The following is a 13,622-nucleotide window of genomic DNA, read 5'->3' as shown; positions in this document are numbered from 1 at the left end:
TGAGGAAGAAGCTGATTAGCAATAGGGCATTTTGGACTTCAAAAGACAGTACATGTACTATTTCATTCAAATGTATGCCTACAGTATTTGTGTCAGTATGGCCACAAAAAAACGATATCATGACAGAACTAGTGAATGCAGAGAGAACAAACAATAGAGAAAAAGGTCAACAACCCTTTATAAAGAGAACACTGTTTAATACTTGTATCAGCATCATTTGAGTAATACAAAATACAAATTTCAATACAATTGATTGGCAAGATTGTACAGAATTATATACATTGCAAATAAAACATGTATTTCATGATATAAATACTGTGACTCGTACAATAAAGCGCATCAATACACATTGTGCATGACTCATGAGAACAGGTTATTTTGTAGATTTTTCACTAGTAAAATAGTCTGATAAAAAATGCACATGTAAACCACATATATAATGTAATAACAACATGTAGTACGTTTATTATGTGAGTTAAGCACGTTATGACATTCCTATGTCAGAGGAACCCTGTTGTCTTTGGCCCATTTCCTCAGAGCTCTGATAATGTACTCCACCTGGGGGTTCTGTGTGCTCCTCAACAGGGGAAGCACCTCCTTCAAGGTTTCCCTGTGGAACCACAGACAATGGTTATTAGTGATGGGAAGTTAGGAACAGGTCATATTGTACAATGGCAATTTTTTCATAACATTACCATAACGGTTGTCAATAAAGTTAAAAAGAAAGAGCTTGAATCACAAAAGTCACACTTTACCGTGCAATGTAAATTACACAAGGCACAAAAATGATGTGCCAACATCTCTGTGGAGGACAAGATTTTCATATTTGATGTGTTGGTGACTGTATAGGGGACAAATCTTTAACACAGACAAGTGTTGGTATCAAAATTGGACTAAAGACTAAGAAACTTAGCCAATACTTACTTCGACTCTCTGCCTGCCAGTATGAGCTGGAAGATTCCGACACAAGCCCCTCTCTTGCCCTCCCAGTAGTTGGAGTCGGGATCCAGTTTCTCCAGAGTATCGAATGCTTTGGCTGCCCAGTAGAACTGACCCATCTGAAAGCAGACAGACAGAGCAACGTTGAATTGCATTGAATATTGAGAAAGCTTGGCCTTTGCTAATCTATTGTGGAGGAAGTATGGTGTGGGAGATTAAGCCATTGCTGACTTGTGGTTAGCCTGGAAACTAAGTTAGTAGATAGAATAGTAGTGAGCCTCACCTGATAGCAGTCATTGGCAATGAGTTGTAGGAGGCTGAAGGAGTCTGGCGAAGCCCCCATCTTCAGATACAGCTCCCAGGCTAGTCGGCCTTTCTGGTTCATGATGTCTGAGCGAGAGGAGAGACAACACTATTTAGATAATATATGTATTTAAATAAGTTAGTAATATATTTAGTTTCTTAGATCATGTATGTAGATATTGCATTGATGTAAAGGTATAGGTATTGAAAATGTATTGACAACAAATGGATAATGTATTTCAGACTGGATACATACAGCAGCGAGTCAGCCAGCTCAGGTATACATAGTCAGTCTTCATCTTCTCACCCTGGATCAGCAGAAATATCTGAGTCCAATATAAAATAATGTTACAACATGAACTTTGAACTGATTCAATACACTACTCATGCAAGCAGTAATGCATTTTTCTATGTTGACAGTATGTACCTCCTCTGCTTCTTTGTAGTTGCCCAAGGCAGCTTTGGCCTGGGCGTAGTTGAAATTGAACATATCCTCGGTATAGAAGTAACTCTGTTAATGACAAACCAAAAATAAACAAACAGAAATAATGCTTGCCTCCTTTCCCCAAGTATACATATTAATTCCACACCAATCCATAAATATGTCAAGTACTCAAATGCAAAAAGAAAAAGCAGGTGATTATGTGTGTGCAAATATGCCTATGTGGTGTACTGTCCTATTGGTCTGTATGCTACATGTTTTGAGCCATGCAAACCTTGACTGAGTTAAGGTAGATGAGAACGTCTTCAAACTGCCTCAGAAGGAAGAAACAGGAAGCCATACACTGTCTTCCAGGTATCGTGTCTGAGGAGAGTGAGATACAGTGAGACAAAGACGCACATGCTCACTCCAACGCAGATATACACACACACACACAAGCTAACTCCTAGCTTCTTGGTTGAATCGCTTTAGATTCATTCATTCACATTACCGCATTCGCTGGCTGAGCCCCCGACCAGCTGGAAGAACTGTTGAGCAATCTTCAGGTGATCCCTCTGCAGCAGAGATACAGGCAGGGACGAGGAGGAGGCAATAGAGACAGTCAGTCAGTCAGATTTCAGTGACGATCTACTTAACCAGGTTTATAAGACATTCCTAATCTACTCAGACATTTCTACTGTGTGGTCCTAGGAGGTTTTCGGGTAGTTTGTCAAACACTTACTCACCGATCCAATTTCTTGACCCAAAGCAGCATTCACCACTCCTTTCAAAATGTACTCCTTAAAGAAATAGATTTTGTTAAGACACTGCATGTACGCTATTAAGGCTTTAGTCTTTAAACAACAAGACTTCCTCTGCTTATGAGACCTGATAATGTGAAACTATTACTACCTGTGGCGTGGTTGGCTCCAAGTCTTTTATGAGGGTGTAAGCCTCTTGAACATCATCTGAAACATAAAGATGCACATTATTGATGATAAAATAGCCATTCAACGTTTCAATGTTAGGATTAGGATTCAAAGACAACCACCAGTGGCTAAGGCCCACCTTGTCTGAGGTAGTAGATGACCAGGTTCAACCGAGCCTCAGAGATGACATCAATCAACGGGGGCAGCACCTGCAACGCACCCTCCCCACCACGAAACACCACCTGGGGTTAGGAGGTCAAAGGTTATAGAGCATGGGGTCACTGTCTTGCAAACACAGTCACACAACAGAGGTGGTGGAATGGGTTACCAGGTTATGCCGGATAAGCTCCTTAGCAAACTCAAAGGAGCAGGAGGAGATGTCTATGAGGTTCTTTAACTCGGCCTGAGAGAGAAAAGAACAAATTGAACCACATTATTTATTGCTGTACAATGACAAGTGTAGGCATAAACATCGACTGTGGTTGTTATGCATGTAGATGCACGGCGGTCTGTTTTGACCGTGGACGCATACAGAGTTGCTTTACCTCAGCTGCCTTGCCATTGTACAGCCTGAAGTGGTTGCAGGCCTTGAGGTTGAGAGCGATGGTGGATTCAGGAATACTCTGCAGATACACAGCCAACACCTCTTGGGAAACATCATAGTAGTCCAACTTGTAGTAGCACAGCGCTACGTACACGTTAAGAGCCAGGACATCTCTGGTTAAAATAAATATGTAAATATGGTAAAACACGCAATAGCTAGTCCTATAGCTCACACTGCGTTCTTGAATAGAAGTCCTTGTGCATCTTTCTCTCTTGATTTTTGACTGCACCGTCCAATATAATGCACTTTTCTCCACTTTCTCCAATGCATCTTCCTCCACTGCAAAATAACTATAGCCTCCCTCCATCTTCTTGTCTCGGTCTCAACACAAGGAAATGTGTCCTTCCTATTTTCTAATACTTCATCCTAAATGTATGGCTTATGGTATGTTTACTGTATATAGATATAATAATTTACAGTAAAATTGACACTGACTCATTCAGACAATCCACAATACCTATTGGTACTAGTGGGACCACTGTAATCTGGCATATGAGGGACTATGCTCTTGTCTATCAGTGATTTTGATGAAGGGACATAGGAGAATGGCCCAGTATAAGTACCTATTCTGTAGCAGGATGCGTTTGTAGATGTCGATGGCCTCCTGGTAGTGTGATCTCATGTAGTGGATGGAGGCCAGGCTCAGCTGGTCCTCAGTCACATCCTCCAGGTTCTGGTGGAAACCCATCAGCTTCTTCTCATCGTTGAACTGGAAACAGAAAGGAAAGGGATGGTTGGTTTGTCTATTGCTTTGTTATTACACAAGTAGGTGCACCTACAGTAGTATACAGTTGCATTACAAAGAAAGAGAAAAGTACACTGAACAAAAATATAAACATGTTTCATGGGCTGAAATAAAAGATCCCCCAAATTTTCTATACACACAAATAGCTTATTTTGCTCAAATTTTGTGCAAATGTGTTTACATCCCGGTTAGTGAGCATTTCTCCTTTGCCAACACAATCCACCCACCTAACAGGTGTGGCATATCAGGAAGCTGATTAAACAGCATGATCATTACACAGGTACACCTTGTGCTGGGGACAATAAAAGTCCACTCTGAAATGTGCAGTTTTGTCACAAAACACAATGCCACAGATGTCTAAAATGTTTGAGGGACCGTGTAATTGGCAAGCTGTTGCCAGAAAATGTAATGTTAATTTCTCTACCATAAGCCACCTCCAACATAATTTTTGAGAATTTGACCGTATGTCCAAATGGCCTCACAACCGTTGTGTGGGCGAGGGGTTTGCTGATGTCAATGTTGTGAACAGAGTGCCCCATGGTGGTAGGGTTATGGCATGGGCAGGCATAAGCTACGGACAACGAACACAATTGCATTTTATCGATGGCAATTTTAATGCACAGAGATGACGTGACGAGATCCTGAGGCCCATTGTTGTGCTATTCATCCACCGCCATCACCTCATATTTCATCATGGTAATGCATTGACCCATGTCGCAAGGATCTGTACACAATTTCTGGAAGCTGAAAATGTCCCAGTTCTTCCATGGCCCGCATACTCACCAGATATGTCACCCAATGAGCATGTCTGTGATGCTCTGGATCGACATGTACGACAGCGTGTTCCAGTTCTCGCCCATATCCCGCAACTTCGCACAGCCATTGATGAGGAGTGAGACAACATTCCACAGGACACAATCAACAGCCTGATCAACTCTATGCGAAGGAGATGTGTCACGCAGCACGAGGCAAATGGCGGTCACACCAGATACTGACTGGTTTTCGGATCCACGCCCCTATCATGTTGCGTTTATATTTTTGTTCAGTATAAGTATTAAGAGCTGAGCGATTAACTGAAATGTTGGTTATTTTTCCGTCTTTAAACAACTAACTGACCGATGCCGGTTGAATTATTTTAATTACATTTTGTGCTCAATGTACAGTTTCTCTACCGATAAATCAAATCAAGCACAAACTGTACGATGTAGTAAGGGGTTGTAGTTTCCAAAAGGCCAATATTCAACATAGTTTAGCAAAGAAAACGTGGTAATTAACTACAATGACCATAATCCATTGGGTGCCTACTTGTCTGGTCTGAGAAGGAGAGAAGAGAGAGAAGAACGTGTGATCGAGAGGGATAGAGAGCAGTTGCTTCGTGACGTATCTCTACCTGAAAATACATTATCTATGATTGATAATTGGTATTCAGCAGTCATAAAAGTATGCCTTAATTACTTTGAAGAACTAGTAAAATAGTTTTTGTCAGACAGCATAGGTATCAGCTCTATGGTGATGAGACGATGACTTGGAATGAAATAATACAGTCATCAAATAGGTCTAAAACAAACGTAATATACACAACAACTGAAATATTTTATTAAAGTAATGTGAATCAATTATGGTTAACATATTAAATAATTCAGAAAAGTAACAGTTCTGACCTTATGAGCCAGGTGGAAGAGCAGGCGATTCTGAAGTGCACACTTTGGAGCTACAGGAAAAAAGGAGGAACACCTTATCGACTAGGGCAAGAAATAGAAAGAGGAGGATGAAAAACAGAACATTTACAAAACATGGTAGCTAAATACTCACCCTTGTTTGCATCCTCTTCTGCCTCTCTGTAGAGCCCCAGGAAAAACTGAGTGCAGGCCAGATACACCCACACCTCCCCTGGTTCTTCTAACCGGAGTGTCAAGGCCCTGTACTCCTTTCATGGATATAAATAGACATATGTGTCAAATAGAGTGTTGTAAAAATGGCTTTTTTTCAGACAATAATTAATTTGACTGAACAAACACGCACGCACACACACCTCCATTGCTCTCTTGTAATCACCCAAGTGAAAGGCACAGTAGCCAATCCAAAGGTCTGCATGCTCCTCTTTTTCTCCAACATCTCGCTGAAACTGGAAGAAAAAGCAACACATCAACAGTAGGACACAGTGCTTTCGCTCGCTCGTTCTCACCGCTCACACACACACCTATGCAACTGTAATAAGGAAACAGAAAGACCTTAAGAGGACACAGGACTTTCACAGATCGCATGATATCTTGTCACATTTATTACAGAGTTGCTCATCATTCAGTTGCTGATTGCACATGACAGCTAGCTACATGAGTTCCTATCTGGCTACCTCTAACAGAGTTTGTGCCCCAAGGTAGTCTCTCTGGTTGAGGTATTCCTCCAGGCGAGGGCTCTTCTTGGCTTTGTTTTTCTTCTTCTCACTGACGCTAGCTGCAGAATCTCCACCTACTGCTGGCTTCACCCGAGACAGAATCTGGATGGATGTGACAAGGAAGAGAATCCTTATTGTGGACATGACAGCTGGCAATTTGTTTACTAAAGCGGGAATCAAACACTATTTGCACATTTGGTAAGATAGCCGGTCATGTTTTAATAGATGTAGTGTAGCACTTATCCTGTCAAACTAGCTACCTGCCATTACTTTCAAATTAACCTCGTCACATATCACAGATAGGTGAAATAGACTGGTAACTGGCAAGCGACAATGATTAATCTAAAAAGCTAACTAGCTAACGTTAACTACACAGCAAGACTTTCAGCTAACAAACTAGTATGTTACTCAACTAGTAGGCTAACTTGTAAGACTTACCATGACGGCACAGCAGTTACCCTTGCATAATGTCACTGTTCAGAGAAATTGATTATAGCTAGATAACAACACTTGGTAACGTTAGTGGTAAATTAGCTACACGTTAGCACTATTAGATTTTTTTCTAGCTAGAATTAGCATAGCTGGCTGGCTAGCTAACAGTGAACCAACAGATACGAAACGAAAAGACACCTTTTCTTTTCGCTGTCTAAAATTGTTATCAAAGAATAGCATGAATAAGTAAGGTGAACGAAGAGCATCAAGCTAGCTAACGTTAGCCACTAGCTAATGAAACATCTGACTGATTTCCTTGCTGTGGGGATTACGCTTGTGTTGCCTAGCAACGTTGTTCATCCTTTTCACGTCAGGATCAGATGTCGAAATGCAAATGTAACTCTTTCAAATTGCCAACCACATGGCATTGTGGTTTCATCACATGTATTCGGAACAGCCCCAGTGGCCTAATGGATAAGGCACTGGCCTCCTAAGCCAGGGATTGTGGGTTCGAGTCCCATCTGGGGTGATACTGTTTTCACCCAGAAACTTTCATTGGGTAGGCATAATAACGTGAAATCAGTCTTGATAAAGGCACTCTTGCCTGCAAAATGGACATAGATGCTGTTCATGTAATTTAAATGTAGCTTATGCAACAGCCTGTGCAACTCTGGGTCTCCCACCCACCCGTTGCTTTTGTTTAATGGACACGATGCCAAATAGGTCAAATCTGTCAAGAACTTTCTACAACCTGTTATGCACAAATTCACATCACAGGAGTCAACCGTCTGTTATTCCCCTTTAAAGCTAGAATCCGTAATTGAAACAAGTTTTGTAATAGTTGAACTAAGCTCATTAGGCATTTATAAATTATATTTTTCAAGAAACAAAATGGGTATTTACTATTCAAGTCCAAAAATGAATGCAGCAACTAAGGATTCCATCTTTAAATATCAATTGTAAACTGAACAGTCACTATAATATTTGTATGGATTTCTGGGTATCCATTGTGACTCTGTGTTGAAGGCCAAACTGAAGACACCACAAGAGTAGATGACAGATTACATTTTATGTCAATGTGAAAAACACAATATAATAAAACCATGTATTTGTAATCGCCCTCATCCCAAGAAAAATAGACAAGTTTAAAAACAATAAGCCAAGTTTATTGACAGTCACTGTTTAAAGCACAGCTTTTGACTCTTGATTGACACCACTTAGGACCAATCAGCGGAGGCACCACCCCACTCGGTAGCCTGGGCGGTGGGGGCAGCGGACCAATCCTCTGTGGCGGGCTGGGCACTCCAATCCTCTGTAGGAATACAATCATGTGTGTGAGAAAATCCAAATCAAACCATTTATTGTACAGACATCTCCAGTCAAGAGAAGTAGAAATTGTGTTTCTCCCGACAGGATCCACAGTGAGGATTTGAGGCTTCACTACAGGTTTATGAGAGAACTACTCTACCCCCCTGTGTTAGTCATATAGGACATTTTAGGTCCTAGATGGGCAAAAAAAGGGGCAATACTAATTTACTTTCAGTAGATCTTACCAGCAAAACCTTCAGCTGTAGCTGGGGCCTTGGAAGGTGCAGCGGCTGAAAAGGAGAATTAAACAAAGTTTGAGTCAAATGTATTCCGGTAGACATTTTGTTTTGTGATTGTCAAAATGTGCTACTCCATCCACCTTTGCATTTGTGGCCTCCACTCCTGTGTATTCATTGCTTACCCTCGGTGAAGCTCTTACCCTCAATGCCAGCAGGGAACTGCTGGATGGGCACAGAGGGCACTGCCACTCCCTCGGACCAGTCGGCCACCTCGGGCTGGGCAAAGTCGGCCGTGGGGGCGGTCCACTCACCCTGGAACTCCTCCTTGCCAACAGCCTTCTCGGCCGCGGCCTGCTCCTCCTTCTCAATCTGGATCGGGACGAAGAGGTTAGAAGTTAGGGATGTGACAGTCACAATTTGCGTGAGCGCTCAGGTAAGCAGGCACCACAGGTATATAGATTCTTAGCGCAAGCATACAACACTCCAACACCACATCAGAAGCATATTTTGCTTCAAGTTGTTCCATCACTGATTGAGATAGGTCAGTTACTGTTTCAGACTGCCATCTCACCCACAGTGATGGTTTTACTATTCCCTTCCAACGACAACTCACCCAGTCACTGACCGGACAAAGCAAGTGCTTTTAGAAGGAGAATGTGCATTCGAGGTCTCCGAACTCAGTTCCTGAATAGCTACATGGTGAGCAGGCTTTGTTCCAGTCCAGCACCAACACATCTGATGCAATTAATCGTGGTCCAGACAGAGGCCCATGATTAGTTAAGTTGTATCAAACAATTAGTGCAGGGCTAGAACAAAAACCCCAAACACACAGCTCTCCACAATCAGATTTGAAAACCCCTGGTATAAACAGTGTGTGAACCATAGTGTCCCAGTATATCAGTTACCTCCTCTGGATCTCTGTAGAAGTAGAGATCAGGCATGACCTCCCAGGGGTGTTCCCTGGAGATGGTGCCCCTCATCCGCAGCACCTCCCTGGACAGCATCCACCACATCAGACCAACGGAGTGGTGGCCCTGGAACACATCAGACAACAGTCAGTTAGACATAGGGTTGTATAGTAAGTCAATGACGATTATATGCACTAGCAACAGTCAGTCATACAGAGACACGAAGGCCATCAACAGAATTGATCAGTCTAAACTAGTAGAATTGGTTAGTGGATTAACTGATACCAAGTAAAAACATGACTACATGGGAGGGCATCTTCAACTACTGACGAGGAAGTACAAAGGAAACTCCCTAGGTAGGAAGAGACCGAGTAGGGTTCATGGTTGTGGCTCAGGTCACTATCAAACTCCAGTCATGGGGCAGCAGCCCTACTGATGTTAGCGAAAACCCGGCCAGATCACTCTGGCACACTTCCGACACCTGAACACAGACATGCGACCGTGTCAGGCTTTAATTGTGTGCTGCATATTTTCATCAGTCTACCAGGATATCTGCGGAAGTCCCCATCTACGCTTTCACTTTGAGGAAACACCATTGGGGACAAAACTGATATGATAGGCTGTTAAAAGTCATTCATATATATATACACATATATATAAATGTGAGACCACTAGAACATACATCTGTAGTCTATGGCCTGTCTGTACCTTGTTGTTGCAGGGGATGGCGATGTCCACGTATCTGAGGGGAGAGTCAGTGTTGCACATGGCGATAGTGGGGATGTTGACGTAGGAGGCCTCAGTCAGGGGCTGGTGGTCGGCACGGGGGTCTGTCACGATCAGGAGGCGGGGCTCACGGAAAGCAGCCTGGATCTGATTGGTGAAGGTTCCGGGGGTAAAACGACCGTGGAAGGTGGTGGCGCCGGTGGCGGATGCAAACTTCAGCACAGCCCTCTGGTTGGAGGTGAACGGAGAGTGGAATTAGTGGATTGGCTAACAAGCAGGTGACCCAGTCAAGAATATAACTTAGCAGTAATTTAGTATGTTTTGGTTGTGGCTCAGGTTACTATCAAACTCCAGTCATTGGGCAGCAGCCCTACTGATGTTAGCGAAAACCCGGCCGGATCACTCTGGCACACTTCCGACACCTGAACACAGACATCACAGTGCCAGGCTTTAATTGTGTGCCGTTTAGCTAGTCACCCACAATTACATCAGGCCAACTGAGCTGACCAAAGTAATGTTCATTAGGGCACACCAGGAAATAAAAACACGTTTCTTATTGGACAAGTTTAGATAGTACCTCTCTTCTTTAGACCGCTCACTTCCATTTTGCACCCCCTGAACATAATCCAGGAGAAACTCTGGGCCCTCGAATATGTCAGGTGAGCTAGCAGTGGGGGTCTCACCTGTCCAGTGTTCCTGGAGGAGATGACGCAGACATCAGCTGGGTTCTCAATGGCCACGATGGCACGGGCAGCCAGCAGCAGCTTCTCCCATGTCTTCTTCAGGTTGATGATGTACACACCTGAGGGGACAACCAGTTACATTATTTACATGTTGATACCCGACACGTATACAGCCATAAAGTCTATACACATGCTAGCCTTTCTCAGGACAATCCATGAAGAAAAAGACTGCACCCATTAAAACTGACCGAGGACTGGTGTTTCACCCACATTAAGCTCATTATCTACTGGATAAATGTCTGAGCTAGAGAAAAACATTCAATATTAGGAAGAGATGTTCCATCACTGATTGAGATGGGTCAGTTACGGTTTCAGACTGCCATCTCACCCACAGTGATGGTTTTACTATTCCCTTCCAACGACAACTCACCCAGTCACTGACCGGACAACGCAAGTGCTTTTAGAAGGGGAATGTGTATTTCAGAGGTATCAACAACTCTGATCCCATAAACTTGTGTGCAGACTATTGTTCCAGCCCAGCACCTGATTCGGTGTATCACGTCAAGACCACAAATAGTTGAATTACATATGATAATGCAGGACTGGAAGAAAAGCATTCACATCCTCCAGTCAAAATATGTGCGAGTTCAGGAAGTCTTCAGATCATAAAGTGACAAATAACCAGGGATCTCGTATTTCTCCACTCACCATCACTCTTTCTCTTGTACGTGTAGTGCTCCATCTGGAAGTCCATGTTGGTACCTCCCAGGTGGGTCCCGGCTGCCAGGAACTTGAGCACATCCTCCTCCTTCATCTGCAGCACATCCAGACCTCCGGACATCGTGACCACTTTTCCTAAGTTACGAGTTATATGGAAAAGCTGCAGGGAAAAAAAGAGACAGGTGAGATGTTACGTAAAGGTAAGGAAGCAGAGAATGGTTGCAGTTGGAACTGAGGGGTCATTGTGGCTCAGGTCACTATCAAACTCCAGTCATGGGGCAGTAGCCCTACTGATGTTAGCGAAAACCCGGCCGGATCATTCTGGCACACTTCCGACACCTGAACACAGACATCAGACCGAGTCAGGCTTTAATTGTGTGCTGAACAACTGTCAATGCTTATAATTATTTAGTGTACTTATACAGGCACTTGCAACAGCATCTGTTTCTAAACACAGAATTTACAATTATTAAATAAAAAATATTGTTGCAGTTCCTTATGAATGACATCTGATCTCTTGAGTGATGATCGACATGAGCATGTGGGGAAGAGGGGCGGCAGGTAACAGTGGTTAGAGGGTTGGGCCAGTAACAGAAAGATTGCTGGATCTCATCCCTGAGCCAACAAGGTACAAATATGTTGTTCGGCACCTGAACAAGGCAGTTAACCCACTGTTCCCTGATAGGCCGTCATTTTAAATAAGAATTTGTTCTTCACCGGCTTGCCTTGTTAAATAATGGTTAAATAAAAAAGTGTTGTTGTAAGCAGCAAGTTTAGTCCACTAACCCCAATTCAATGCAATATTGCTGACCAATTCATATCAATAAATACAATGTTGCAAAAGAGCATTACATGCGTGAAACTAGTCTAATTGAATTTATGGATGTTGGCTACCTCAGTTATTAGTATCCAGCATCTTCAATGGATTTCACGAGCACGCATGGCTAACTAGCTACTAGTGCTAAGGTTAGTAGTAGCTACATGGCTTCTGGCCTAGCTGTCTAACATGTAATTCTCTATTTACAGCTATTGGATTTATACGGATATGGGAAACATTTAGACACAATTTCATAGTTGTTCGTAACAAGGCTTTAATATTGGTCTCCGCAACTTTTACCCCAAGAAAATAGAAAATTGTTATCTCACCACGAGACAACGCCGTATGGAGTTCTGTACCTCACGGTAAAAGAGAAAGAGAAACGGAAGTGACGTCTATATATACTGTAAATTCCACCAATCATCTTCCATTTCCGTCTCCATGATTGTAGTAGAACCAATTCATAAAAAGGTCGATAGATGGTAGTCAAATCATTTGAGACTAAAGTGCTGTGAGAACGGGCATAAATTGTGATGGAAGCAGTTGTTACTTCAAATTCTGTTAAATGTATAATTAAATACAGTAAAGTTATTGCCAAGAGATTATGCCTTCACCCCATATAGTAATGATTGATTGAACGGCTTTATAGTCTGTTTATGTCAGTAAAATTATAGGTTGCCATTTTGAGGTACTTATATCTTTGAATATTTTGATGCCATTTCAATTAAAACATTATCTAATTCGGTACTGTTCAAAGGGAATATAAAATCCACTGCTTTGAAATTAAATCAATTCAGGCCACATCATAAGAAAGTGATTAGTTACAGCCGGTTCCTGTCTGGGATTAAATAAATAGTCTGGAGAGAGAAGAGGAACACTGCAGCCCGCCTACTTTTCAACCTTCCCAAGTTCTCCCGGTCCGCCGCAAAATCCACTGTCTTCCAGTGGATGCGAGCTTCGACTGGAAGCCAGTGGATTTTGCTGCGGAGCAAGACCATGGTGCTTTCCTACGGAGCATCAAGAGAAACTGCCCCTCCCTACATTCAGGTTATGCTCAAACCCTACATCCCAATCCGAGTACTCCGTTCTGCCACCTCTGGTCTCTTGGCCCTCCTACCCTTATAGGAGGGCAGCTCCCGCTCAGCCCAGTCCAAGCTCATCTCTGTCCTGGCACCCTAATGATGGAACCAGCTTCCCCCTGAAGCTAGGACAGCTGAGTCCCTGCCCATCTTCCAAAAACACCTGAAACCCTACCCTTTCAAAGAATATAAAATAATCCCCTTCCTCACCTCAAGAAAAAGTATACTTACTCTGCCTGTGATATGTGGTTGTCCCACCTAGCTATCTTAAGATGAATGCACTAACTACCAGTCACTCTGGATAAGTGTAAATGTAGGAAGCAATGAGTCATACAAGAGCATATCTATCTAATGGCTGATAATCCATTGAAAGA

The 13,622-nt window shown here is 42.8% G+C and overlaps 2 protein-coding genes and 3 non-coding genes across 7 annotated transcripts; 1 reads left to right on the top strand and 4 right to left on the bottom strand.

Annotated features, from left to right (window-relative positions):
• Positions 1-176: 176 nt before the first annotated feature.
• Positions 177-7,172, bottom strand: LOC115142435 (intraflagellar transport protein 56-like). Of its 2 annotated transcripts, XM_029681891.2 has the most exons (18): positions 6,775-7,172; positions 6,295-6,438; positions 5,974-6,066; positions 5,754-5,868; positions 5,603-5,652; positions 3,760-3,905; positions 3,138-3,309; positions 2,921-2,995; positions 2,732-2,834; positions 2,576-2,631; positions 2,410-2,463; positions 2,175-2,238; positions 1,959-2,047; positions 1,670-1,753; positions 1,499-1,568; positions 1,223-1,329; positions 925-1,058; positions 177-610 (listed from the first exon to the last, which is right to left on the bottom strand). In XM_029681891.2, the coding sequence occupies exons 1-18, from the start codon at positions 6,775-6,777 to the stop codon at positions 496-498; spliced, it is 1,674 nt and encodes a 557-aa protein (XP_029537751.1). In that variant the 5' UTR covers positions 6,778-7,172; the 3' UTR covers positions 177-495. The 2 variants fall into 2 exon arrangements, with proteins under 2 accessions (XP_029537751.1, XP_029537752.1); XM_029681892.2 differs by lacking the exons at positions 5,974-6,066; positions 6,295-6,438; positions 6,775-7,172 and having other exon boundaries at positions 5,603-5,683; positions 5,754-5,852.
• A 52-nt stretch (positions 7,173-7,224) lies between these two features.
• trnar-ccu (transfer RNA arginine (anticodon CCU)) lies at positions 7,225-7,297 on the top strand. Its single transcript has one exon. It is a non-coding gene; the product is annotated as a tRNA-Arg (tRNA).
• A 615-nt stretch (positions 7,298-7,912) lies between these two features.
• On the bottom strand, positions 7,913-12,599 carry rpsa (ribosomal protein SA). Of its 2 annotated transcripts, none has more exons than XM_029681893.2 (8): positions 12,499-12,599; positions 11,341-11,512; positions 10,633-10,751; positions 9,932-10,177; positions 9,221-9,349; positions 8,498-8,684; positions 8,322-8,366; positions 7,913-8,080 (listed from the first exon to the last, which is right to left on the bottom strand). In XM_029681893.2, the coding sequence occupies exons 2-8, from the start codon at positions 11,471-11,473 to the stop codon at positions 7,986-7,988; spliced, it is 954 nt and encodes a 317-aa protein (XP_029537753.1). In that variant the 5' UTR covers positions 11,474-11,512; positions 12,499-12,599; the 3' UTR covers positions 7,913-7,985. The 2 variants fall into 2 exon arrangements, with proteins under 2 accessions (XP_029537753.1, XP_029537754.1); XM_029681894.2 differs by having other exon boundaries at positions 8,516-8,684.
• LOC115118979 (small nucleolar RNA SNORA26) lies at positions 8,164-8,282 on the bottom strand. Its single transcript, XR_003865723.1, has one exon. It is a non-coding gene; the product is annotated as a small nucleolar RNA SNORA26 (small nucleolar RNA).
• Positions 10,273-10,414, bottom strand: LOC115143812 (small nucleolar RNA SNORA62/SNORA6 family). Its single transcript, XR_003865709.1, has one exon. It is a non-coding gene; the product is annotated as a small nucleolar RNA SNORA62/SNORA6 family (small nucleolar RNA).
• Positions 12,600-13,622: the final 1,023 nt, after the last annotated feature.

Source organism: Oncorhynchus nerka, linkage group LG15 (assembly GCF_034236695.1).
Source record: "Oncorhynchus nerka isolate Pitt River linkage group LG15, Oner_Uvic_2.0, whole genome shotgun sequence".
Classification (NCBI taxonomy): Eukaryota; Metazoa; Chordata; class Actinopteri; order Salmoniformes; family Salmonidae; genus Oncorhynchus; species Oncorhynchus nerka.
This window is presented reverse-complemented; position numbering and strand designations above follow the sequence as displayed.

What these genes read in the sequence shown, in the direction of transcription:
- LOC115142435 (XM_029681891.2), bottom strand. An exon ending in TCTACCTTAACTCAGTCAAG is followed by an intron (nt 1,754 to 1,958) that starts GTTTGCATGGCT and finishes TGTCATTAACAG; the next exon opens with AGTTACTTCTATACCGAGGA. An exon ending in TTGCCAATGACTGCTATCAG is followed by an intron (nt 1,059 to 1,222) that starts GTGAGGCTCACT and finishes GTCTGCTTTCAG; the next exon opens with ATGGGTCAGTTCTACTGGGC.
- rpsa (XM_029681893.2), bottom strand. Translation starts at nt 11,473, where the DNA reads ATGTCCGGAGGTCTGGATGTGCTGCAGATGAAGGAGGAGGATGTGCTC. An exon ending in CCATCCCCTGCAACAACAAG is followed by an intron (nt 9,350 to 9,931) that starts GTACAGACAGGC and finishes GATGTGTTCCAG; the next exon opens with GGCCACCACTCCGTTGGTCT. An exon ending in TCTACAGAGATCCAGAGGAG is followed by an intron (nt 8,685 to 9,220) that starts GTAACTGATATA and finishes GTCCCGATCCAG; the next exon opens with ATTGAGAAGGAGGAGCAGGC.